The sequence below is a fragment of the Hylobates moloch genome, unplaced genomic scaffold (assembly GCF_009828535.3).
Source record: "Hylobates moloch isolate HMO894 unplaced genomic scaffold, HMol_V3 SCAFFOLD_21, whole genome shotgun sequence".
Lineage (NCBI taxonomy): Eukaryota > Metazoa > Chordata > Mammalia > Primates > Hylobatidae > Hylobates > Hylobates moloch.
This window is the reverse complement of record NW_026652296.1, coordinates 31,922,675-31,949,753: the sequence shown is the minus strand read 5'-3', so window position 1 is coordinate 31,949,753 and position 27,079 is coordinate 31,922,675. Positions and strand designations below refer to the sequence as shown.

The 27,079-nt window shown below is 43.8% G+C and overlaps 2 protein-coding genes and 1 long non-coding RNA gene across 9 annotated transcripts in view; 2 read left to right on the top strand and 1 right to left on the bottom strand.

Moving 5' to 3' along the window:
- Positions 1–7,036, top strand: part of ZNF343 (zinc finger protein 343) — a 33,628-nt gene extending 26,592 nt beyond the window's left edge. Inside the window, exon 6 of one of the 3 annotated variants that reach the window (XM_032142999.2) lies at positions 4,196–7,036. In XM_032142999.2, coding sequence (XP_031998890.1) covers positions 4,196–5,691 — 1,496 coding nt within the window. In that variant the 3' untranslated portion in view covers positions 5,692–7,036. The remainder of the gene's footprint in view (positions 1–4,195) is intronic. The other 2 variants (XM_032143001.2, XM_058432882.1) reach the window with 2 other exon arrangements.
- Positions 1–17,971, bottom strand: part of LOC131382200 (uncharacterized) — a 19,999-nt gene extending 2,028 nt beyond the window's left edge. Inside the window, exons 1-3 of one of the 2 annotated variants that reach the window (XR_009211459.1) lie at positions 17,860–17,971; positions 16,283–16,532; positions 8,230–8,280 (exon numbers count right to left, since the gene is read on the bottom strand). This is a non-coding gene — a long non-coding RNA (uncharacterized LOC131382200). Of the gene's footprint in view, positions 1–8,229; positions 8,281–16,282; positions 16,533–17,859 lie in introns of those variants that run through there. The other variant, XR_009211460.1, reaches the window with a different exon arrangement.
- SNRPB (small nuclear ribonucleoprotein polypeptides B and B1) lies at positions 6,253–27,079 on the top strand. Of its 4 annotated transcripts, none has more exons than XM_032143003.2 (7): positions 6,253–6,450; positions 21,027–21,178; positions 22,943–23,054; positions 24,819–24,971; positions 25,490–25,628; positions 25,956–26,081; positions 26,922–27,079. In XM_032143003.2, the coding sequence occupies exons 1-7, from the start codon at positions 6,253–6,255 to the stop codon at positions 26,957–26,959; spliced, it is 918 nt and encodes a 305-aa protein (XP_031998894.1). In that variant the 3' UTR covers positions 26,960–27,079. The 4 variants fall into 4 exon arrangements, with proteins under 4 accessions (XP_031998894.1, XP_031998895.1, XP_031998896.1 ...); XM_032143004.2 differs by having other exon boundaries at positions 26,776–27,079; XM_032143005.2 differs by lacking the exon at positions 6,253–6,450 and adding an exon at positions 17,954–18,097.

Genomic DNA, 27,079 nt, shown 5'->3' with positions numbered 1-27,079 from the left:
CCATGTTGCCCAGGCTGGTCTTGAGCTCCTGGTCTAAAGTGATTCACCTGCGTGGGTGTCCCGAAGTGCTGGGATTACAGGTGTAAGCCACAATGCCCGGCCTCAAAAAATATTTTTATAGATTAAAATCAGGTTGTCAGTTATCCCTAAAGTAATTCATAAAGTTAACATATCCCAATAAACAAGTGAAATTCTTTTGTGAAATTCACATGGAAAAATAAAGGTGGAAAAATAGCCAAGAATACACTGAAAAATAAAAGCCATAACAGGGTACTATCCTTATCAGACACTAAAATATGCTACAGAACCTTTAGAATTAAAATGTGTCCTTTGAATTGAAGCTGCAAGGAGAAAATAAAGAAAGAAAACATTGTGGTGCTGGCCCATGACTAGACAAATAGACCAGTGGAGTCAGGGAGCAAGTCAAGAAGTCAACCCAAGTACTTATGGAACTTTGGTATGTGATGAAGGTGGCATCTCAAATCCCTGGAGTAAACATGGACATTTTAATAAATGGTGTTGGGCAACTAGATATCCATTTGGAAAAACATAACATTGGACCATGTACCACACACCATACACAAGAAAAATCCCAAATGACTAGAGATCTAAATGTAGAAAATTAAACCGTAAACATACTAGGATAGAATGGGGGTAAATATTCTATCACCTGGACATAGGAAAAGGTTTTCTAAATTTAACTAAAAATCCAGATGCCTAGAGGAGAAGAGTGATAAGTTTGACACTGTAAGCAAAGTCAAAAGAAAGGACTAATTTCCAGGAAATATTTGCCACATACAGTATTATCACATATAAAGAGTTATTTTCCATAACATAGAATGAATCTTAAAATTCAAAGAGAAGAACCCTAAAACCAGACAGGAAGAAAATAGGCAAAATACCTAAATAGACAATTCACAAAATAAAATATAACATTGTCCCTTAAATGTTTGAAAAGGTGTTCAACTTCACTTCTAATTACATAAATGCAAATTAAAACTACACACCATTCTTAACATACCACTGGCAGCATTTCAAAAGGTTGACAGAACATTTGGCAAAGCTGAGGGATATAGGCAACATTAGACACTGCAGATGGCAATGCAGAAATGCTGCAGCCATTATGGAGGGAAATTTGGCAACATGTAACAAAACTATATATGCATGTGCTTTGACCTGGCAATCCTACCTATAGGAATTTACCCTGAAGATTCATATCCAAAGATATTACACTTGCACAAGGTTATTCATTATAGCATTGTTTCTATATAAAAGGTTAGAGTAACCTAATTGCCCTTCTGTAGTAAATTAGTTGAAGAAGTTATGATACATCCTTCCAAAATGGGGAAGAGCTCCTCTGAACTGATAGGGAGTAAATTCTAGGATATATTAAGTGAAAAGAGCCAAGTGCAAAGAGTATTTTTAAAAGTGAGAAATTATGAGCATATGCATATCTGTTTCTTCTTTTTTTTTCCCCCACAAAGTAATACAGGGTTAATAAACCAGAAACTAATGAGATTGGTTAGCTGTGAGGTTATATGTGGAATTTGGCTGGAAGGCTATGGAAAGGAGAGGCATGTCCTTTCTGAATAGTTTTGCACTTTTGGAGCGTATTAGTGTTTAAATACTCAAAGAAAGGAATTAAATCAACAAAGAGAGGGAAAATCCCTAAAACTGAATACAAAGAGAAAGAAATCTACCTATGTTCCAAAATAATAACACGACCACAGGTAACAGGGGAAAACAACCCAGTTAACAGAGAGCTTTGACCATACTCCATAGTAAAATGAGGGTTGGCAAACTAGGGCCTACAGGCCAAATCTGTCTCACTGCCTGTTTTTGTAAATAAAGTTTTTTTGGAACAATGAATTATTTATGGCTGCTTTTCTTATACAATGGCAGAGTTAAGCAGTCATGATAGAGACCATGTCACCTACAAAGCCTAAAATATTTACTCTGGTTCTTTACTGAAAAAATTGGCCAACTCCTTCTCTATTGACAAAGAAGAAGTGCATGAACTATACGGACTATATTTTGTATATTTGTGTTTTGTAAGGATGTGGGTCCACAATTCTGAAACTATATTCCTTGCATTTTTTTTTTTTTAAGACAGAGTTTTGCTCTTGTTGCCCAGGCTAGAGTGCAATAGTGCAATCTCGGCTCACCACAACCTTTGCCTCCGGGTTCAAGTGATTCTCCTGCCTCAGCCTCTCGAGTAGCTGGGATTACAGGCATGTGCCACCATGCCTGGCTAATTTTGTATTTTTAGTAGAGATGGGGTTTCTCCACATTGCTCAGGCTGGTCTGGAACTCCCGACCTCAGGTGATCCACCTGCCTCGGCCTCCCAAAGTACTGGCATGAGCCACTGCACCTGGCCTTATTCCTTGCATTTTAAGATTAAGCAAATGAGTAAATATATTGATGATGCAAGACAGATCTCTCAACTATATAGTTCTTTAGAAATATATACTGAATTATTATATAGCAAAGGGTCATGATAGAAAACAGAGTTCCTCAAAATGGACTCAGTAAATCTAAATTATCTTTAGTGGAATGATGACACTTTCCTAGTAAGGCATAGGGATTAGAATCATAATGAGTATACATGGGGTCCCTTTAACAGGGTGTTAAGTGTAAGGAGCTTTTGGTTCCAGTGTTTAACACAAAATAGACACAAATGAGATTTCTTCTCCTACTGAAATACTTCTCAGTGATGTAGGGTGTTACATCACTGCCGTATATATATATTCAGACTGCAGTCTGAATGACTTGGTATGCTTCTAGATAAGCCAAAAAGATGGCAGCGAATCACAGTCAAAATATCAAGACAAAAAGTTCATGTCACAAAATACCAGAACGACCACAAGTCTTACAAGAGATGACTGGACAGAAATAGAAACAAATAATGAGTTACTTTGAGAACCCAAGTAAACCAAATAAACTCAAGGAGTGCTCAGTGACAGCAAGCGGAGCCTGATGGCTGCTGAGAGTCTCACCCATGGCAAGGCTGCCAGACAAGCAGCTTTGAGCACATATGGCTCAGTCTACACACAGCTGTGTTCCTCTGGCAGTCCAGCAGTTCCAGCACTGGTCAGTGCCTTGTCAAAGCAACCAAAGGGAAAACACATTGTCAAAAACTAAAAGACCACAAAAGGTCAAAAAATCAAATGGCATAAATCATTTACTTAATAGGAAAGGAGACACAGCAGTGAAGAAATTCACTGTATAGTTTGGCAAGGGGGAAAAATAAAAGGTTTTAACTGACGGTTATGCTAATTAAGGTTTGAAAACTAGCATTCCGGATAGGATAGGATGAGTTTTTAAGGACAGATACAGTTGATTATAAAGATTCCAGGGTTCATTAGTTAGGCAGAAGTCTTCAATTAGGCCCAGTAGGGTCTGGGGCCAAGTATGTGGTCATTTGTCAGCATCAATTGGATAGATCATGTTGTGATGAAATGCAACATCTAGTTTTGATATTTTGTAGGCAGGTGCTGCTGTAAATGAAGTTTTTCTTTTTACTGATTTATGAAAAGTGGAAAGAAAGGCAGATTTTGTTGTTTTGGCTTGGTGCCAGAATCCTAAAATCACGGACCATGTCTTTCTTGTTCATTACTGAATTCATAATACTTAGTAGAGAACCTAGTACTTTGACATTTTCTAATAAGTCTTTGTTTACAGGTGGGCAGCCTGAAATTTATATTTTGTTTTATATACAATAATTTCTTTAACCAGTATTCCATACACTTTCTCCTACATTCAGAAGCCCTCCAGAATTAGGGACTTTTTATGTCTATCAGACCCTTTTTTATATAATAAGAAAAGTCATGAAGGAGATATCCACATGTGTCATAGAGACCACTATCTCCAAGCAGAACAAAGAGTTGTGGACAGTATATACCAATGTGAATGTCTATGGCTTAGGAGAAGGCTAACTATAATTGAAGCTGTTTACAGAGCAGAATACTTACTTGAGAGGTTCCTGGTTTCTCAAGATATTTTTGGTGTGGATTTTCTGGATTGCTATAGAAAATGTGATGGAATGTAAAGGAATCATTGTTCAGAAGCAAATTGTGTTGTACTTATATTATCGATTACAGGCATGGCAGTAAAACATTCTCTGTCCTAAGACAAGGTAGAACAACTCAGCAGCCTTACTTATGGCTACTCTAACTGAAAACTTTCATTCTTCAGCAGAACCAGAGCCAGAAATCTACACTTGTTCCTCCTGCCTTCTGGCCTTCTCCTGTCAGCAGTTCCTCAGTCAACATGTACTTCAGATCTTCCTGGGCTTATGTGCAGAAAATCACTTCCATCCAGGGAATTCTAGCCCAGGGCATTGGAAACAGCAGGGGCAGCAGTATTCCCATCCAAGCTGTTGGTATGAAAATGCAGAAGGTCAGGAGAGAGGAGGTGGCTCCAAACCCTGGTCTGCAAGGACAGAGGAGAGAGAAACCTCAAGGGCATTCCCCAGCCCACTCCAAAGACAGTCAGCAAGTCCTAGAAAAGGCAACATGGTGGTAGAAATAGAGCCCAGCTCAGCCCAAAGACCAAACCCTGTGCAGCTAGACAAAGGCTTGAAGGAATTAGAATCCTTGAGATTTGGAGCAATCAACTGTAGAGAGTGTGAACCGGACCATAACCTGGAATCAAACTTTATTACAAACCCGAGGATCCTCTTAGGGAAGAAGCCCTACATTTGCAGTGATTGTGGGCGAAGCTTTAAAGATAGATCAACCCTCATCAGACACCATCGTACACACTCGATGGAGAAGCCTTATGTGTGCAGTGAGTGCGGGCGAGGTTTTAGCCAGAAGTCCAACCTCAGCAGACACCAGAGAACACATTCAGAAGAGAAGCCTTATTTGTGCAGAGAGTGTGGGCAAAGCTTTAGAAACAAGTCCATCCTCAATAGACATCAGTGGACTCACTCAGAGGAGAAGCCCTATGTTTGCAGTGAGTGTGGGCGAGGCTTTAGCGAGAAGTCATCCTTCATCAGACACCAGAGGACACACTCCGGTGAGAAACCCTATGTGTGCCTGGAGTGTGGACGAGGCTTTTGTGATAAGTCAACCCTCAGAAAACACCAGAGGATACACTCAGGGGAGAAGCCTTATGTTTGCAGGGAGTGTGGGCGAGGCTTTAGCCAGAACTCAGATCTCATCAAACACCAGAGGACACACTTGGATGAGAAGCCTTATGTTTGCAGGGAGTGTGGGCGAGGCTTTTGCGACAAGTCAACCCTCATCATACACGAGCGGACGCACTCTGGAGAGAAGCCTTATGTGTGTGGTGAGTGTGGCCGAGGCTTTAGTCGGAAATCACTCCTCCTTGTCCACCAGAGGACACACTCAGGGGAGAAGCATTATGTCTGCAGGGAGTGTAGGCGAGGTTTTAGCCAGAAGTCAAATCTCATCAGACACCAGAGGACACACTCAAATGAGAAGCCTTATATTTGCAGGGAATGTGGGCGAGGCTTTTGTGACAAGTCATCCCTCATTGTACATGAGAGGACACACTCAGGAGAGAAGCCTTACGTGTGCAGTGAGTGTGGCCGAGGCTTTAGCCGGAAATCACTCCTCCTTGTCCACCAGAGGACACACTCAGGGGAGAAGCATTATGTTTGTAGGGAGTGTGGGCGAGGCTTTAGTCATAAGTCAAATCTCATCAGACACCAGAGGACACACTGACGGGAGAAACCTGTGTATGCAGGGGTCATGAACAAGACCTGAGTGACCAGTCAAGCCTCATGTTACCCCAGAGAGACACACGGGGAGGAGACCCTGTGTATGCAGATTGTGAGTGAAGTTCCAGAGATGTGTCAACCGTTATCAGGCATGGGAGAAACACGTTCAGGAGAGGAGCCTTATGAGTATAGAGTATGGGCAACTGTAGCCATCAGTCAGCCTTCAGCATGCACAAAAGAACACACTTAGGAGAGAAGTTTATGTGTAGGGACTGTGGGAAGGCTTTAGCAATAATCAACATTTACCAAACATCCAATGATAGCCTCAGGGGAAAGCACCCTTGTCTGCGGAGTGTTGGTGAGCATCAGTAAAAGAATGGACAGTCAGGCACAAAGTGGCCCTCAGGAAGGAGGTCTTTGTTTGCAGGATGTATGGGCAAAGCTTTTGTGATCACATACCACAGGGAGAATCCGCATGTGGGGACACTGTGGACTTCTGCTCAGATGACCTTTTCAGGGCTTAACACCCCAGCTGCTTCAGAGAACAGTGTTGCTGCTGGCAGAGATGCATTCCAGAGATGCACTCCACTCTGGAACTCGCTCTCAGCCACAGGGAGCTGCACACACCACAGGGGCGATGCACCTTTGCAGGGGTAGCTTCTGGCCCCAACCCTTGACTCAACGGGGACAACTCCAGAAGGTCATTCCAGGTCCAGAGATCCCCATCGAACTGAAGGACCACTGGGTTGCAGACACATTGCAGGTCAGTCTCTTCCTCTGTCCAGTCCTGCCCTGATTCCCCAATGAATCCTCAGTTTTCCATCTCATTGTCTCTCCAGATAATTGATTCTAAGACATGTTAGGTATATAAGGAGTGTAGATAAGGCTTCAGCCATGAGTCATCCCTCAGTAAGCCCCAGAGTATACAGAATAGAAATTCTGCATGTGTGGGGAGAATGGACAAGGACTTAGGAAAAAGTCCTCATCAAAGAACAGCTTTTTTGGGACAAGCTTTACATGGGTGGGGAGAGAAAATGTGAAACACATTAGCAATAAGTTAAACCTCATCTTGTACTAAAGGAGGACACACTCAGGGAGAAGACCTCTGTGGGCAGGGCTTGTGGGTGGAGCTTCATCCTGATGTCACTCCTCAACTGACTTAGGAGGACAGTCTTGCTACCCCAAGTCACTACCTCACTCGCCTCTGAGGGGTTTTCAGGAAATATCTTGACTCCCCCATGTACTCTGTATGTGAGCGAAGATGGCAGTAACTGTTAAATAAGCATTCTTTTCTGCTTCTTGGAATCAGATGAAATAAAAAAGTAGGCTTTATTTAAGTAATCAAAAAATGATCAACTCGTTTTATTTTCATATACCAGTTCTTTCCCGTGTTTTCTTATCCCTTTGTTTTAGTTCAAAATTTCTTCAATAAGTTCAGGCTGTGTGGCTTGGCCACTCATCTGACTGAAAAGGTGCAAGGAATTCAAATTCACAGTCAGGGTTTCCTGCATGAATTCAACCCTTGAGAATCAATCTAATAGATTTTTTGGAGAATCTGATCCTTTTCATGTGGAGGAGTGATTAGGTTCTAGAGACAGGCCAGTTGCAGGGAGGGGATTTTCAGGACTGGGCTGTCTCTTCTCCAGACTGATCACTTTCTTCACCTTCTGTGAAAGCTTCCTTCCCTAGGTATTCTCTCTCTCTCTTTGTGTCTTTCTCTTTCTCTCCCCACCTCGCCCTCTCTCTTTTTCTTTCTTTCTGCAGGTGTCTTTGCTGAATATTTCTCTACTCCACTGAAGTTTTGCAGTCCTTAATGATCTGCTCATGTCCTCCAGTTCCAGGGACCCTTTAACCACATCCCCTCTGCAGCCTTCCAGATTGCAGAGGCAGGTCCTTTAACCATGCCCAAACTGTTCTGTAGTCATGAGTCATTGCCTTGGGCCTCTTAGCTACTCCCCATGTCAGATCAACAATAATAGATGTAAAGACCCCTAAACATAGCTCTGATACCATGTCCCCTTGGCCCTCCAATTCTAGGGCCCAGTCCTGCTAATGATACCCACACATCATCCCTCTAATAACTGGTCTGAGACAACCTAGCCATACTCTATCCATTGTTTTTCAGGACAAGGATCTGCCCTTTAGCCACACCCTTTTAAAATCTTCCTCCCTCAGAGCCCAAATTGCCCAGACTTTTGAATAAACTCCACATGCCCTGGCTCTGATTCTCTGTCTTGGGCCAATAACTATTCACTGGAGAGGGCCTTCCTAGGCTCCAGCAAATTTGTTTGCCCAATTAGAGTTTGCAAGATCCATAAAATGCTTATCAGGCTTGGAAAATCAGAAGAAGCATGAAGTGTTTTGGACACCTCATTCAAGGAGAGGATGAAAAAAGAAAGAGTTACTGGCTCCAAGGCCTCTCCCCACTTGCCTCCCCAAGGCATGAAGTTAGCTGTCTTAATCTGTTTTCTGCTGTTATAACAGAATGTCACAGACTGAGTGATTTATAATATACAAAAATTTATTTGGCTCATGGTTCTAGAGGATGGGAAGTCCAAGAGCATGGTGCCAGCATCTGGTGGGGGCCTTTATGCTGCATCATCCCATGGTGAAGACAGTAGAGCAAGCGAATATGTGAGACAGAAAAAGGGGGCTGGAATTACCCTTTTTATCAGGAACCCACTCCAGTATAACTAATCCACTCCTGTGACATTGGCATTAATCTGTTCGTGAGGGCTCAGCCCTCATAACCTAATCATCTGTTAAAGGTCCCACCCATAAATCTCATCATAATGGCAACTGAATTTCAACATGAATTTTGGAGGAGACATTCACACCATAGCATCAATTATCCAGTGGCTCCTCAGAGTCAGGTCTGATGAGGGAAAAGGATGTGCATGTCTGGGAGTGTGGGCCACCACCCTTTGCCAGAACTACCCCTATAACCCCAACTTCTGATCAGAATTGGAGGCCACTGAGGGAAAAGTATATGCAGGTATATAATCTCTAGGGTTTTGAAGAGGGAAGGGGTAGTCCCTCCCCATTCCAGACAATCCCAATATTCCTCCTACCATTGGGAAAGAAAGAAGCAAACAAGAAAACCAGCTCTTTTGAAAAAAGGAGTGGAAAGAAAAAAAATGATGCAAAATTATTGTTTTTTACTGAAATCCCCCATAACCTGTAGCGACCTCAGACATGGCCCAGAGAAAGGACTGCCCGCCCTAGCCCAGCACAGGGAGAGGGGCAAAGATGTCATCTTTCCAGCCCTGGAAGGGGCTTCCCCAGGCTATGCTCACTCCCCTCCTTTGTTTCTAGGAAGGGTCACTAACAGGACCTTTCCACTCTATCCCAGAAGGAAACGGAATTGAAATGTACTGGAGTTTTTCTCAGAAGAAAGAGAGGTGCAAATTCTCCACTCCAGGACTATGGCTTTGGTGCCTAAGAAGGAGGAGTTCAGTTTTTGTGTATGAGCTTATTTCCAACATGAGATTGGTGTTCAAATGCCTGCAGCATCCAAACAAGTCCTATTAATGAGGGGACCAGATTGGGTGGGGTGGGGGGTACTTTAGAGAACGGGGGGACTAAAACTAAAGTCTAATTGCTACCTGCATCCTTCCTGGCCTTACCATCTAAGCCTCACTCCAAGAAATCTTGAGCTCCACCTCTTTTTGGCCTTTTAATTTAGCTATCCAAATGTCCTACCCATTTCTTCAAACCATGATCTTGAGTTCAGAACCCACCATCATTCGGCCTCACTTTTAGTTTTAGAATTTCTTTTTATATTGATTTTTGCTGAGTTTTCTGAAAAATTGGTAGTGGATTGCCAGGCATGGTAGCTCATACGTGTAATCCCAGCATTTTGGGAGGCCACTGTGGGAGGATCACTTGAGCCCAGGACTTTGAGACCAGCCTGGGCAAAATAGTCAGACCTTGTCTCTTTGGGGAAAAAAAAAATCAATTTTAATTTGGAAACATTTGACCTAGTAATTGCAATGAGCAGAAACAACGAAATCCGACCAAAAAACTTGCAGAAATATGACTACCTGGAGTAGTCAGAAGGTGGTACCTTGTGTGATGAGTCCACAGAAAGGATTTGGGTTTAAGGGACTTTCAAGATGGCAGGCAATCTGACAGTACCAGGTTGTGAAATTAGGTAAAGTGATTCAGATTAAAGGTGAAATAATTTATACATGCAAGCTCTAACCTAATTTCAAAATATCTGTGCATATATTTCTCATATATCCAAAGTAAGTTGGCCGGGTGCGGTGGCTCACACCTGGTGCTGGGCTCAAATCCAAAACTCCCAAAGTGCTAGGTAGGTGGATCACCTGAGGTCAGGCATTCGAGACCAGCCTGGCCAACATGGTGGAACCCTGTCTCTACTAAAAATACAAAAATTAGCCAGGTGTGGAGGCACATGCCTGTAATCCCAGCTACTTGGGAGGCTGAGGCAGGAGAATTGCTTGAACCTGGGAGACGGAGGTTGCAGTGAGCCAAGATCACGCCATTGCACTGCAGCCTGGGCGACAGAGCGAGACTCCATTTCAAACAAAAACAAAGTAAGCACATATAATTTTTAAAATCATTTTTTCTGAAAGGGAGCAAGTGGTAGAGGATTCTTGACAGACATGAGATTCTCTCATTGCATAATCTTTTTCCATGAGTAAATACCATGTTATAGCTTTTTTATTTTCTCTAATATGCATGAAATGTGTAAAGGATAAAAATCTACCTTCTTGTGGAAAGATTATTTTTATCTAGCCCCATATCTTATTCATTAATTTTAACCTAGAAATCATTTTGGAGAATAGCCAAACACTCAGCTGCTCTTTGATTAAAGAGAAATTTGGGACTGGTTGAAGCACGACATTCTAGAATCCTAAAAAAAAAATAATGAAACAAGATTCCTAGAGTTCTATCTAACTAGTGCTCTTGAAGGGTAAAAGCATTCCTTCTGTGAGTTATGGGGCAGTAGTTGATGACTAGAAAAATCTTACAAAGCTAGGTTACACATGAGGATAGGTGACGCTCTTATCTGCTGATGCAGACCCCAAGACCGAGTCCAGCTTCCCCAGCTCGGCCCGCTCTCAGGCAGAGCAGTTGCTCAGCAGCGCCCTTACTGCTGCCAGCCATCAGTTCTTAGCTTTTCCCTGCTTTCCAATTCCTTTGGGAACTAGAAAGCGATTTTTTGGCTGGGAGAAAGAGAGCTGAGTTTTGTGAATTTTAATGCTACTTAAAATCGTTTTTGTCTTAGCTTCCTCTCTTCTGTGTCTGTTCTAGTAACCTGTAACCTAGGTTAAAGAAGAAGGGCCTATATCTTCTCCTAAGTCACGGCCACTAAAAGTGGCTTATTTGTCTTTTTTTTTTTTTTTTTTTTTTAATAGAGACAAGGTTTTACTATGTTACCCAGGTGGTCTTGAACTCCTGGGCTCAAGCAGTTCTCCCACCTTGGCCTTCTAAAGTGTTAGGATTACAGGCATGAGCCACTGCATCTGGTCACCTGTCTTGAGAGAAAGGCTCAACCTGTAAAAATCTTAGGGTAAATAAATTGTGCAGTATTGGAGGTACACTTGACATAGCTAGTAAGAATATGAAAACATTTCCAATCAGATTTTCTGCTGAATATATTGGCAAAGGAATTTCATATGGGGCTGGAGATCTAGAAGAGATATTGCAGAGAATCCGAGAGGAAACTTAAGAGAATGAAAGGAAGTGTGATAAACAGCACTGAGACCAGTAAAAATTTGGGAAGTCAGAAGTATTGCAGTTGTCCAGGCAAAATTTATAACAAGCTATGGCAATAGCAGAGTGGACTGAAAGAGAAGATAGACTTCATAGGGTTTGTCTCCAAAGCACTTGGTGATTGCCTGAATGTAGAAGACAGGGAAGAATGTAAAAGAGGACTCTCACAAACACAGCTTTCGAACTGTAGACACATTTGCAAAAGAGAAAAAGTTCTTGCCATTCCAAGAATCCAAGCAGAAAGTCAACACCCCTCTTATCTGTGTTTACCATAAGAATAGTTTCTTCTCTAGAGGGTAAGTCAAACTGGGTATCCTCTTTTTCCCATCTGCGTCCAGGATTGTGCCTCTCTATGTGGTAGAGTACGTCTGTGTGTGTATGTGGAATTGTGCCAATTATCAATTCATTGTTTGAGCTTCAAATTCTCCTTTTGTTGCCTGGTCTGTGAAAATGGACCTAGGCCCTTTATGTGTTTCCTTTGCCAGCTGGCATAAGGTTTATCAGTAGAGGGCACCAGAGCAACACTGCAGAGGGAAGGGCCCTCTTTCTTGGGTCAGGTGGCTCTTTGACCAGGTCCCTGGAGAGTACCTGTTTTTTTCTTTTCAAGATAGAGTTTCGCTCTTGTTGCTCAGGCTGGAGTGCAATGGCGTGATCTCGGCTCACTGCAACCTCTGCGAGAGTACCCATTTTTACTCCACTCCATGGCCACTGAAGTTTTCTCCCATGCTAAATGCCTGCAGGACACAGCTTTTTCTACCAATTGGCCACCACAGGAGTACATTTTCTCCAGCTCTCCACTCAGGCACTGGTGGCTCAGTTGGGAGCCTAAACAGCACAGGCCTGTGCCCCAGCCCAGGCCACTGCTATACCCTCTCTGCAGCCCCACTGGTACAAATGCTGGGGGCCCCATGGGACTGGCTGTCTAGCAAGCAGACCACCTGACCTCCTCCTTTGCAGAGGCTTGAGCCTCCCCAGCCCACATTGACCCTCTCCTCAGCTCTAGTGCATGCACACCAGGGCCCCACTAGCCACTGTTGGCTGTCCCAGCCCAAGCTATGCACAGAAGTGTACTAGGTTCTTGCAGCTCTCCAGCCTCCATGTCCAGCAGTGCCCACAGCAGTGCCTTGGCCGCTTCCGCTCATCCACCCATTAACCTTGGCTCCTGTTGTTTCCTTAGGCCTTCCCCACACAGACACCGTGTGATCCAGGCCTTGTGTCAACATCAACACCCCAGCTCTCTCTCTATTCCCAATTCCCTCTGTGTACTATTTGCCAGCTTTGGCTTGCTTGTGCCCCAGAGGGTTATTTCTGCTTGCCTAGTGACTGCAGACCAACTCTGGCCTGCACAACTTCCCCCCTCAAACTTTTCTGCTATCCAGTAGGCTGCAACTACAACTCCAAGAAGGACTGAACCCTAGCCTTGGGGAGGGAACCCTCCTTCCAAGTTTGTCCTTGGGTAATCCCCCTCAGCTGTAGGATTTTCTTTTCGTATTTATATTTATCTTTGCAAAATAATTTTTTTTTTTTTTTGGGGATGGAGTCTTGCTTTGTTGCCCAGGCTGGAGTACAATGGCGTGATCTCAGCTCACTGCAACCTCCACCTCCCTGGTTCAAGCATTTCTCCCTGCCTCAGCCTCCTGAGTAGCTGGGATTATAGGCACCTGCCACCACACCCGGCTAATTTTTGTATTTTTAGAGATGGGGTTTCACCATGTTGCCAGGCTGGTCTCGAACTCCTGACCTCAGGTGATCTGCCTGCCTCAGCCTCCCAAAGTGCTGGGATGAAAGGCATGAGCCACCATCCCAGGCAAAATAATTCTTTAATTTAAATTACTGTATGGTTTCTGTCTCCCTGTCGAACGCAGATTGATACAAGTGTGAACGTATATGTGTGTGTTTTTAAAATGAGGGAAAAGACATGAATTTTGACTGCCTATATTTAGTGAGTGCAGACATAAGCCAAAGAAATAATGCAAGTCAAAACTATTAATTATGAATACTCAGCTGGGGCTGTGACCCTGAATCTAGACACAGAAATATAATGGTCTACATCAGAGGTTGGCAAACTACAGCCTAAATGCCAATCCTTGCTGATCACATGTTTTTGTGTGGCCTTGAGCTAAGAATGGTCTTTACATTTTAAGTGGTTGCAAAGAACTTAAAGGATAATAATATTTTGTGACATCTATTTGTATCCATAAATAAAATTTTATTGGAACCCAGCCACACTCATTTGCTAGGTATTGAGTATAGCTGCTTCCATGCTACATGGTAAAGCTGAGTAATTGCAACAGAGACCAAATGGCTCGCCAACCCTAAAATGCTCTCTGGCCCTTAACAAAAAATTTATTGGAAACTAACCAGTCTTATACATATTTTAAAAAAATTTGCCCACCCCTGATGTAGACTGAAACTTGGGACCATTTTATCAAGTAAAGACCAAATGAATTGCCTGTTTAATCCCTGGCTCTGAATTCATGACCCCTTTTCCCTTATTTGTAGATTGGCAAACTAATTGAGTTGCAAGGCATCTAGAATAGCCAAAACAACCCTGAAAAAGAAAAAGGAGGAGGATTCACACTTTCTGACTTCAAAACTTACTATAAAGCAAATGGTAATCAGGATAGTATAGTACTGGCATAAGGACAGCCGTATAGATCGAAGGAATAGAATTGGAAGTCCAGAAATAAAACCATGTGTCAATGGTCAAATGATTTTCCACTAGGGTGCCAAGATTATTCAGTGGGGGAAAGAAGAGTCTTTTTAACACATGATGCTGAGACAACTGTATATCTACTTAGAAAAGAATACAGTTTGACCCTACCTTATACCATATGTAAAATATGAACTAAAAATGTATCAAAAATCTAAACGTAAGAGCTAAAACTATAAAACTGTTAGAAGAAAACAAAGGGGTAAACTTCATAATCTTAGATTTGGCAAAAAAGATTTTTCTTATTGCACCAAAAACATGAGCAACAACAACAACAACAAGATAAATTAGACTTCATCCAAATTAAAAACTTTTGTACAGGATATTATCAAGAAAGTGAAAAGGCCAGGCATGGTGGCTCATGCCTGTAATCCCAGCAGTTTGGGAGGCTGAAGTGGGTGGATTGCTTGAACCCAGCTTGGGCAACGTGGTGAAACCCTGTCTCTACAGAAAAAATACAAAAATTAGCCACCATGATGGCAAGCATCTGTAGTCCCAGCTACTCGGAAGGCTGAGGTGGGAGAATTGCTTGAGCATTGGAGGTCAGGCTGCAGTGAGCTGTGATTGCACCACTGCACTCCAGCCTGGGTGATGCGGTGAGACTCTGTCTCAAAAAAAAAAAAAAAAAGACAACTCATAGAATGGGAGAAAACCTGTATAAATCATATATCTGACAAGGAACTCGTATCTGTAATGTAGAAAGAATTCCTACAACTCAATAATAAAAGTCAAATGCTCCAATTAAAAAACGAGCAAAGGATCTGAATGGGCATTTCTCCAAGGATGATATATAAATGGCCAACAAGCACATGAAAAGATGTTCAACATCATTAGCCATGAGGGAAATGCAAATCAAAACCACGATGAAATTGATAGCACTTCACATTAAGATGGCTTGAATCAAAAAGTCAGATAATAACAAATATGGGTGAAAATATGGAGAAATCAGAACCCTCATACGCCACTTGTGGGAATGTATAATGGTGAAGCCACTTTGGAAAACAGTCTGGCAGTTCCTGAAATGATTAATTAGAATTATCATATGACTCAGAAATTCCACTCCTAGCTGGATACCAAAGAGGAATGAAAGCATGTCCACATGAAAACTTGTACACGAATGTTTACAGCAGCATTATTTGTAATAGCCAAAAGGTGGAAACAATCCAAATGTTCATCATTTGATGAACTGATAAAATATGGTAGTCCCCTCCTTATCTGAGGAGGTTATGTTCCAAGACCCCAGTGGATTCGTGGAACAGCAGATACTACCAAACCCTATATATACTATTTTCTCCGATGCATACATAGCTATGATAAAGTTTAATTTATAAATTAGGTACAGTAAGAGATTAACAACAATACTAATAGAACAGTTATAAAAATATACTGTAATAAAAGTTATATGAATGTGGTCTCAAAATATCTTGCACTGTACTCACGTATTTTTATACTGCAGTTGATTGTGGGTAAATGAAACCACAGAAAGTGAAAGATGGATATGGGGGGACTACTGTACATCCATACAATGGAATATTATTTGGCCATAAAAAGGAATGGAGTATTGATACGTGTCATGACATGGATGAGCCTTAAAAACATTGTGCTAAGTGAAAGAAGGTAGTCACAAAAGACCACATATTATTATATGATTCCCTTTATATACATTTTCTAGAATGTCCTTCATAATATTCATCCTTCTGATAGATCTGAGTGTAGGTTCAGGTCTCTGCTCACATACCACTCCCCAGAGAAGTTTCCCCTGACCACCTAGCCAAAATTGTACCCCATCCCTCTCAGTCCTCTGCCTTTATTTATTTTTTCATATCACTCTAATGTTACATTGCATACTTATTTATTTGGTTTACTATGTCTTTCTCAGTAGGATGTAAAGTTCCATGAGGGAAAGGACTCTATCCCAATAACAGTACATGGCCTTAGTAGATGCTAAATAAAAATTATTTCAAATGCATGCATGAATGATGTGTTAGGCAGCTGGGTAAGGTGGGGGCAAATGAACAGCTGAGGAGCCAGAGAGACCTATATTCCCACTCTGACTCCACCACTTTGGGCAACATAATGCATTTCTATGAGGCTTCACCTCTTCATCCACAGGTGACGGAAACGGGACAACAGAACATACCTTTTAGAGATGGTGTGAAGACGACAAAGCACCAAGGTGGAAGCTTTCCTTGCTGGGTTTGAGGAACAGCAAGGAGATTAGTGTGACTGGAGAATGATGAATGAGGAAAATGTTGAAGGAGACGAGTGAGGTTGGAGAGGAGTGCAGAGCTAGATTTTATTCCATGTGTGCTGGGAAGTTTTTGGTAAGTGGAGACCAGGGCATGACATCATCTGATATCCTAGTACGTTTAGAAGGATCCCTCTGGCTGCTGTGAGAATAAGAAAGGAAGCAAAGAGACAAGTTACAGGCTTGCTCAGTGATCCAAGACAGAGATGATGGTGGCTATGACTAGAGTGGAAGCAATGGAGTGGGTGACAACAGTCATATTCAAGATAATTTGAAGGTGGGGGGCCACAGGATTTGCTGATGAATTTGATTATTCGATGGCAGAGAAAAAGACTGAAATATGCTTCAAATTTGTCATTTTTTTTTCTTTTTTAATCCAAGAAACTTCGGGGATGGGGTACACTGGTGAAGTGGTTTTAGAAAGAGTGAATAGAATCAAGAATTCAGTTTTCAGCATGTTAAATTTGGTATACCTATTAGACATTCACATCACGGTGGCAGCTGGATATAAAGGGCCAAGAGTTAAATGAAGAGACCAAGGTTAGAGGAACAAACTTGAAAGCCTTGGGTGTATATGTTGTATTTAAAAGTCATAGGAAAGGCCCAGTGTGATGGTTCACGCCTGTAATTCCAGCACTTTGGGAGGCCAAGGTGGGTGGATCAGGAGTTCGAGACCAGCCTGGCCAACATGGCGAAACCCCGTCACTACTAAAAATACAAAAATTAGCTGAGTGTGGTGGCACAGGCCTGTATTCCCAGCTACTCGGGAGGCTGAGGCAGGAGAATCGCTTGAACCAGGGAGGCAGAGGTTGCAGTGAGCCGAGATTGTGCCACTGCACTCCAGCCTTGGTGACAGACTGAGACTCTGTCTCAAAAGAAAAAAGCCACAGGAAAAAAATAAATGTCACACGACTGGATGCGATTATCAACAAATATGGCTAGAGCCCTTATTTTGTGCTAAAGTGTTCTAGGCACTACAGCAATGAGTAATACACACAGAGAAAAATTCACACCCTTATGGATCTTACATTCTAATGGGGAGGGGATAATAAAATAACTAACAAAAATATACAGCGTGTTAGATAGCAAGAGGGAAATACAGGAGAGATGAGGATGAGGTGGGTGGGAAGGTTATAGGATGGCTAGGGAAATCCTCACTGGGAAAGTGTTATTTAAGCTCAAGTCTTGAAAGAGGTGAGGGCAGCAGCCTTTTGGTATACGTTGGGGACCAGCATTCCAGGCAGAGGCAAAAGCAAATGCAGAGGGGCTGAAAAGGAGCACGTCCAGCCAGTGGAGGGAAGAGCAAGAATAGTGGCTGTAGAGAGAGCCGGGGAGGGTGATGGGAAATGAGGACCGAGAGAGTAATGGGAAAGGTAGGGTGAAGAGAGAGATGAGTGTGACACAGAGCAGCCCTGAGTACGGATTTAAGCTAGGAAGGTGTCCAAACAGGAACTGCAGGCTTTCCTTACTTCAAAGCGGGATGTTAACGCCCAGTCCCCAGGCCCCGCCTCTGCTCGACACAAGCTCCGCTCCGGGGCCGGAACTCTAGGGCTACTGAGCTGGACCGGAAGTAGATTTTTACCCGACCGCATTTTACTTGCTGCTGCACTTCCGGTAGCGGCGGCGGGAAATCGGCTGCGGGAGAGAGGCTAGGCCTCTGAGGAGGCGAATCCGGCGGGGATCAGCGCCATCAGAACCGCCACCATGGTAAGGAGGGCACAGGTTGGCGGCGCGGGAGCTTCCGAGTCTGTTGTGGAGTGGGAACCGCGACGGATTGGGGAGGAAGCCGTGGGTTGGAGCCACTTATGGCGGTGAAGGCCTGGGTCGAGGCCGCTCGGTCTGGGCGGGAAAGACCAGGACCTTGGCAGTTCGGCTAGGCATGGGGTCGAGGAAAAGGTTGGAACCGGGGACGGAGGCCGAGGTCGCTCGGCAGGGGCGAGGGTAGAACCGCGGCTCTCGACACCGCTGTAGCCTTAATTCCTGGGACCCAGTAGGCACTAAGTTAACTTTTGCCGAATAAATATATGTCCCGGGCTTCGGAGCAGGCACTGGAGCCGCAGGGGGACCCGGTAAAAGGCTCAGACTTGTGGAAGTTTATGAGTCTGAGAAAGAGTTGGCGGAAGTGGGTGGAAGGGGCTTGTGGACCACGCTAGAGTCTTGCTAGGTCTGCTGGATGGAGAGGAGGGCGGAGGAGGGTGATAGAGAATGTTTGGAGGAAGAGTGCCACTCAGTTGTTCATTATATGTCTGTGTTTGCCTGTGCCTGACTAATCAGGCGCTGGGGCAACTCTCTGAAATATGTTTGCTTCCTTCACAGAGATAGTTGGGGACACATAATATAATTCATTGTGGTCATTCAGTAAAAGTAACGGCAGCGGGGCGGGGTAAGGATGTTTTCTCAAATAGATGGTTCCTGAGCAGATTCCTAAAAGATTAGAAAGAATGTTCCCGGCGAAAATGGGGGGAATATTACAGACCCGGAGAACTGAAGGAACAAAGGCTGAAGGGTAACAAGATTTAAAAAGTTACTGGATTTTTCTGCGTTTGTTGACTGAGAAAAAGTTGCTGGAGGAGAAAGGAAGAAAGTAGGGAAGACGGGAAGAATTGGCAGGAGGCTAGTTACTAAAGGCCTTGCATGTTATTCTACCTCAGTGGTGGTGAGGCATGTCATTGAAGGATTTAATTTAATTTATTTTTATTTTTTTGAGACGGAGTTTTGCTTTTGTTGCCCAGGCTGGAGTGCAGTGGCTCGATCAGGGTTCACTGCAACCTCCGCCTCCCGGGTTCAAGCGATTCTCCTGCCTCAGCCTCCCAAGTAGCTGGGATTATAGGCACCCGCCACCACACTTGGCTAATTTTTTGTACTTTTAGTAGAGACGGGGTTTCACCATGTTGGCCAGGCTGGTCTCGAACTCCTGACCTTAGTTAATCCATCCACCTTGGCCTCCCAAAGTGCTGGGATTACAGCCGTGAGCCACCACGGCCTGCCCACTGAAGGATTTTAACCAGCAAAATGACATAAGCTTAGTGGTGTTTAGAAGGATTGCTCTAGCTCTGGCATGTATATTCAATGGGACTGGAAGCAGAGAAACCTGGTAGGATATTGTTGGGATAATTGGTTACAATAGGCCCTGGATTCATTTTGTCTAGGTTCCAACACAGCTTCTCAGTGTGAAACTGGGCAAGTTACTTAACCTCTCCCGGCTTCATGACCTCATCTGTAAAACAGGGATAATAATGGTCCCAATTTTGGGGATTAAATGAGATGTACTGTGCTTATCACAGTGCCAGATACGCAGTGAGCACCCAGTAAACATTAGTTCAGCTGGACCAGTGAATGTTGCCCTAAAGGTTCAGATCCCTTGTGGTTAGAAGCTGGTTAAAATGGTCATTGAATGGAAACTGAACCACCTAACCTGAGGGTGGCTCTCAGTATCTTTGTGTGGAGTCAAGTTTTGTTTTTGTTTTTTGAGATGGAGTCTTTCCCTGTCACCCAGGCTGGAGTGCAGTGGCATGATCTCAGCTCACTGCAACCTCCACCTCCCAGGTTCAAGCGATTCTCCCACCTCAGTCTCCTGAGTAGCTGGGATTATGGGTGCCTGCCACCACGTGTGGCTAATTTTTGTAATTTTAATAGAGACAGGGCTTTGCCATGTTAGCCAGGCTGGTCTTGAACTCCTGACCTCAGGTGTTCTGCGCACCTTGGCCTCCCAAAATGCTGGGATTACAGGAGTGAGCCACTGAGCCCGGCCATGGAGTCAAGGTTTTGATCTGCATATTTGCAGGTTCAGAACTTTGTTGGCTGAGCTCACAGAGATGAACAGAGGTCCATAGAAGGCACTTGGTGGGTTAGGACTTGGGTATAGCAGTCAGACTGATGGGAGGATGATATACAGATCAAATGCCAGGTGATTTGTTTATAGAGAGAAATACAACTGCTTAGGGTACCTGACAGTTCACAAAGCGATACCTATATAGTCACTTCTTTATTTTAGCACATTGGAACCCAGGTTATAAAAGCAGAAATGTTTGTTGGATTAAAGACCATTATATGTCCAAACTGGTTAGCACCCTAACCACCAGAAGTTTCCCTCTGCCAAATATAGTCTTGGAGGCACACTAACAAATTCTTGATGTGTGGATTTCATTTTTCACCTTGAAGCTGATCTCCTTCCTGATAACAAGCTTCTTGTTGATTATATTTTTAGTTTCATCCCTATTCTAGCTCTTCCTTTACTCAAGTCTTTTTAATGAGTTTGAATGTTCCATAGCACTTGAGTCACATACCTATAATCTGCACAGTGGTAGATGGCTCTAGTATGTATGGATTGGATTATTTTGGGGACACCCTATACTCTCATCCCTGCAACTGACACGACATAGAGAAAGGCAATTATAATATGAGAAAGACCGATTTTAAGGGAAGAGAGAATAGCAGATTACTGGGTAGAGGTCAGGGCTAAAACAGGGTGGCATGGGAGAATTCCTGGGAAAGGGCTGTGGGTGGAAGACTGAGCTAAGAATCTGTTGAGAAAGTTGGACACATGGACAAGAAGGCCATGGGAAGTTTTGGGGAGGGCCAGAGGTGCTTGGGTCCAAAAGAGCAGAGTCTCATCCCTGTCCATTTCTCCTTGCAGACGGTGGGCAAGAGCAGCAAGATGCTGCAGCATATTGACTACAGGATGAGGTGCATCCTGCAGGACGGCCGGATCTTCATTGGCACCTTCAAGGCTTTTGACAAGCACATGAATTTGATCCTCTGTGACTGTGATGAGTTCAGAAAGATCAAGTGAGGAGTGGACTGTGGGGGGCGGAGACTGGAGGATGGGAATGGATTGAGTGGGTGGGCCAAGCAATAGACGTGGTGATGTAGCTAGTTGGTTCTTCTCTGTTTATTCTCCAGTTTTAGAGGGCAGACTTAAATGGGGACATTGAACACTAAGAAATCTTTTTCAGTCCAGCAAACCTTGCTCTCTAGGTCTAGCAAAGTACAAGTTGTGAAGGGCTGCTAGGCTTTTTGTTTCTCTGACTTTGTGTGCCCCTGGGTACTGGGGTAAAGGGCTCTCATGTTCTCCCCACAGGTGTGTGAGGGGGGAGAGCTTGAGTTTCTGGCCTCATTGCCTATTTGTAAAGCTGTAGCCTAAAGGGCTCTCCCAATGCAGCCTGGTCTGAAACTGCTTTAAGAAGCCTCTGACCCTCTTCAGGGTAAGTGCTCAGCTCCCCATGTGGGTTTGGGGCCAGTGATTTTTGTTGGCATTTATACAAACAATTGGAGATATTTTCTACTTTGCTACAATTCCATAAGTTATTGGCTAACTCCCTTGCCTTGAGTCTCACAGATCTTAAGCTTTTGGCCCATTAAAAGATATGATCTATCTTCCCATCATGTTTTACATTCAAAGCTACTTGAGGCACAGAAAGATGATGTGACTTCCGTGGTCATCAGCTCTTTTGTCATATGCAGTGTCCATATTATTCTGTTACTCACTTTGAATTCCCTTTTCTGTGACCCAAGGTCAAGAAGTATAGTTTAAAAATATGGTAGGGATACCTGGGTGCCAGGTACATATTAGAGAGGGGCCAGCAGATGAGCGTGGAGCTACTCCAAAGTTCCCTCCTGATAATAAAAAATGTTTATTGGAAAATATTTTTGAAAATACAAAGAAGTCTATGAGTAGAAACTAAAATACCCAGAAGGGTTTTTTTCTAATTGTGAAAGGACAATACATGGTTATTATTTTAAAAAATAAGAAAATGTGAGCCGAAAAAGGGAAAAACTGTCCATCCACAGACAACCAGTTAATATACTGTAAAATATCAAAGCAAAATCTTTTGAGTTCTTTTTTTAAATCAGGCTATTTTTTCCCCTTTATTTTTAGGATCTAGCTTTAGCTTTTTCCCCCACTTTCCTATCCTGTTGCAGTTATTTTTCCTACTTCACATTTATATTTTGTTCATCTGTTTCTGGCTGTTGCTTTTTGGGGGTTTCTGTTTTTGTGCTTTTGAGGAACAGATATGAAATTTCAATTTCTGTGTATGTGAAATTTCTCTTAACCTTTTCCTTCTATGGCTTCTCCTATTTCTGATGTAAGATGAGGGGCAGAATTATAGGCCTGTGAGGTTGAATTGATATTAGAAGGACACTGCACGTAAGTGAGGTGGGTGGGAGTCATTTGACTGGAATTGTTTAGGTAGCCTCCTGATGTTGGCAAGACCTTAAGCTGAAGGGAGGGAATAGGGTCCTAAGAAAGAGTACTTGGCTGAGGGAAGGGCCTTCACAGTTGCTGTGGAATAGCATTTGGGCCCGGGCTGGGCTTTGTTGACCTTGTCCTATCTCTTGGTCAGTGTGTCCTCTTGGCGTGGTAGGAAACAGGTAGATAGCCACCTAAGAGGTTATGTGTTCAGCCTGCAGAGACTATCCAGGCGGGCTATCTTGGGAAAGTTTTGTACTGTTTGTTAGGAGATGCAGTATAAGCAAATCTTGGAGGCCACTAGGCAGGTGAACTTTATCCACCTCTAACACTTTTTTTGTTCCTTCTAAACCTCTCTTTAGGCCAAAGAACTCCAAACAAGCAGAAAGGGAAGAGAAGCGAGTCCTCGGTCTGGTGCTGCTTCGAGGGGAGAATCTGGTTTCAATGACAGTAGAGGGACCTCCTCCCAAAGACGTAAGTCAGAGCAGGAAGCCTTGTGGAGGAGGGGAGGCCCTACCGTGAGCCAGGCTCTGTGTTAGATTCTGTTTCATTGCAGTTCTCACAGGCATCCTCTGGATTTTGCCCCCTTTTTCAGATAATAAATGAAATCTTAAAGAGGTTACCCTGCAAGAAAGAAGTGGAAAAAGGGAACTAGAATTTGGGTATCTCTGACTTTAAAGCTCTACCTGTTTCTCAGTTGATGTACATAGTGAGTCAGTGGAGGGAGCACCTGAAGCCATGTGGGTCAGTTCTTAATGTGATGACAAAGCCTAGGTGGACCTTAAAAAGTTGTAACTCCAAAACAATAGGATATGTGTGTATTTTGTTTTGTACAGTTATAGTTCATAGTTACTGAGAATCTGCCTTGCGCCAACCACTTCAGTATTTTATTTGATCCTTTAGATCTCTTTAGAGATAAATTCTCATCTTATAAATAGAATAAACCAGGGCTTAGTAACTTGCCCAAGGTGCCACAGCTACTACGTGGTGAAACTGACATTTGATCTCAGACAGTCTTGATTCTGTAAACACCAAGCTACACACAGAAATAGAGCAGGCTTTAGAGACCTAGTCAAATTTGTTTTCCCTTTCCCTTTTTCATTTGAAAGGTTTTTTTTTTTTTTTTTTTTTTTTAAAGATTTTTAGACGGAGTCTCGCTCTGTTGCCAGGCTGGAGTGCAGTGGCACGATTTTGGCTCACTGCAACCTCTGCCTCCCGGGTTCAAGCGATTCTCCTGCCTCAGCCTCCCGAGTAGCTGGGATTACAGGTGTGAGCCACCCCACCCAGCTAATCTTTGTATTTTTAGTAGAGACAGGGTTTCACCATGTTAGTCAGGATGGTCTCGATCTCTTGACCTTGTGACCTGCCTACCTTGGCCTCCCAAAATGCTGGGATTAAAGGCGTGAGCCACCACGCCCTGCCAAGACATTATTTTAATCAAAAGAGAATAATCCTTTTAACTTTTTAAAAATCCACGTATATTATCTGGATTTTTTTGTACTTAACACATAGTAGGCATATATTATGTTCTGTGTTTTCACTTAATGTTAACATTTTTCTAGTTGCTCTACACTTTTAAAGTCAAGTTAATGACTGCAAGATTTTCTCAAGTGAGTACAGAGTAGTTTATCCTAGTCATTTTCTTTTTTGGAGATTTTTACGTTTCTGCCTTTTCCAGTTAAAAACGTCTGCAAGGGATGTTAGCATATCTTGGTTCAAAGTCCATGTACATATTCAAATCTCTTAGTACCTACTTCCAGTAGAATTGGCTGGTCTAACATAACCCCATCGTAAACCTTTGTGATCACAACTGTTGTACCATAACCATGTCATTTGCAGATAAGGCAACTCAGCCTGGGATTGTGGGATTATTTGCCCATTGTCACCTAGCGGATTAGAATCAGCTGGGAATGGATCTCATGTCCCTTTAATGCCTTGCCTGCTGAACCTTGAGTGGAACCCTGGCCCTTTGCTCTTGGTTTAACTTTCACAGGAGTGCATATAGGTGGTTGAGTTGTGGCATGTTTCTCTAGACTTACTCTTAAGTTCTGCCCTGCTTCAGGGATAACTCATAGTCTTGGATGGAGGAAGAATGGTGTTGGCACACATGGAGAGGTAGTATTTATAAGCTATTTCGATGCCCTCTAAATCTGAGGGACTCTCTTGGCAATGATATTCCAAAGTATACTTCTGATCTTTAGGTCACTGGGCATCAGAGCGTATTTGTTTATTTTTCAGACTGGTATTGCTCGAGTTCCACTTGCTGGAGCTGCCGGGGGCCCAGGGATCGGCAGGGCTGCTGGCAGAGGAATCCCAGCTGGGGTTCCCATGCCCCAGGCTCCTGCAGGACTTGCTGGGCCAGTCCGTGGGGTTGGCGGGCCATCCCAACAGGTGAGGAGTTGGGGAAAGGGTACCACCTCCTGGTGGCTAAAATAAAGGGTAAAGGGGAGGGCCCATAGTTTCAAAAGGGTCCAGAGTGACCAACCTATGATTGTCAGACTATCAGTGTTTCACTGCGGTTTATACATGGCCCTAGAATCAAGTGAAAAGGATAATTTGCCGTTGTAAATTATGTTGATGCTATTAAAGAGATGTACGAATTAGCCAACTGTATTTAAGGAAAATATTTCCATGACAGCATTTGAAATCATGAGTCATATTTGAAAATGCAGTTGCCTTCTCTCACTTGGATTGGACATCCTTGCATTCAGGTCTAGAAGATGGGAGTTGGGCATATCAGGCTTGATCTTTCCCGACGTGGTTTTGGATAGGAAGTCTGGTGCTGAGAGTTATAGCATTAAGGGATTTGGTGTCTGCTATTTCTCGCTGTCCTTCCCCAAGTTGGGGAGGAGAGTGGGAAGCTGCATTGTACTGTACTCTTCTAACTCTTTCTTCTTATGTCCTCTTAGGTTATGACCCCACAAGGTAGAGGTACTGTTGCAGCCGCTGCAGCTGCTGCCACAGCCAGTATTGCCGGGGCCCCGACCCAGTACCCACCTGGCCGTGGAGGTCCTCCCCCACCTATGGGCCGAGGAGCACCCCCTCCAGGTGAGGAGCCCATAGGGAGACCAGTGCTAATTGACAGAAGATGCCTTAGCTGGATTAATGATGAGATACAGCCTTGACTGAAACTGATGATGAGTTTGTGTAATTAAGCAGGATTACTCTGAGATCCAGCGTGGCTGACTGATGAGACTAGGTGGACAAGAGCCATTGGGAGCCCTAGGTGTTAGGCTCAAATGTCAGTTTTCTGGGAGCTGCTGAGAGGGTGGAAGGGTCCATCTATCTCAGAACTTGGTGGAAAGCTTTGTAGATTTTTTGCTACCTTTTCAAGATAGACACTTGAGCTATATTCTTGGGGCTTTTCTCTTGCAGGCATGATGGGCCCACCTCCTGGTATGAGGCCTCCTATGGGTCCCCCAATGGGGATCCCCCCTGGAAGAGGGACTCCAATGGGCATGCCCCCTCCGGGAATGCGGCCTCCTCCCCCTGGGATGCGAGGTAAGTGCCTGCAGTGGTGACTTTGGCGTCTTTCACTAGAGCCTAGTGGGATAGGAAATGGAGGGAAGATGGCATTTAGACCATATCCCATGGGCTTTCAAGCCTTAAATCTAGGGAAATCCAGAAAGCAAAGAGAAGAGGGAACATTTCTTAAATTGGGCTTACCTCCCCTGTTAGAACAGTTAGAGCAGCCCTGCACCCAGGGTGTTTCTCAGTATCTAAGGCAGCGGCCTCAGGACACTGAAATAATGCATTCTGAGGATCCTTAACAAAAGTTATGAGATTGTCTTATGCTCTTTGGTTTGACAGTGCCTAGTAATTAAGAGGGGGCTCTGGGCTTTGCTATACTATTACGGATTTCTCTTTAACTTCAGTTGGAGAAATTCTGAGATCAGTCCCCACATGGATGAGAAAATAGGCCCCCAGAGAGTTTGGACTCCAAGCCCAGTGTTCTTTCCCCATAAGATAACCCATGGGCAAACTTGGTGACCCCTGTTTCTCTAGTCTGGGTTATTCCTCTATGGGTTTTTATAGGCATAGGAACCCAGTCAGCCTCAGAGTAGTCCCTAGTTAACACATATGCCATGTATACCCCTCTCCTCACTCGAGTACTGCAGGGCGTGGGAGGCTGGGGCAGGGTTGGGGATTCAAGTTGCAGATCAGGCACTGACTAAACTTCTTACTCTTACTTCAGGCCTTCTTTGACCCTTGGCCACAGAGTATGGAAGTAGCTCCGCAGAGGCGTGGGCTCGATTCCTCAGGGCCACGTTACCACAGACCTGTTTGTTTCTTATGCTGTTGTTCGTGGAGTCTCATGGGATTGTCTGGTTTCCCTTACAGGGCCCCCTCCCCCGGGAATGCGCCCACCAAGGCCCTAGACTCATCTTGGCCCTCCTCAGCTCCCTGCCTGTTTCCCGTAAGGCTGTACATAGTCCTTTTATTTCCTTGTGGCCTATAAAACTGGTTTATAATAAACTTAAGAGAACATTGTAATTGCA

What these genes read in the sequence shown, in the direction of transcription:
- SNRPB (XM_032143003.2), top strand. Translation starts at nt 6,253, where the DNA reads ATGCATTCCAGAGATGCACTCCACTCTGGAACTCGCTCTCAGCCACAG. An exon ending in GGGTTGCAGACACATTGCAG is followed by an intron (nt 6,451 to 21,026) that starts GTCAGTCTCTTC and finishes TTCTCCTTGCAG; the next exon opens with ACGGTGGGCAAGAGCAGCAA. An exon ending in AGGGACCTCCTCCCAAAGAC is followed by an intron (nt 23,055 to 24,818) that starts GTAAGTCAGAGC and finishes TTTATTTTTCAG; the next exon opens with ACTGGTATTGCTCGAGTTCC.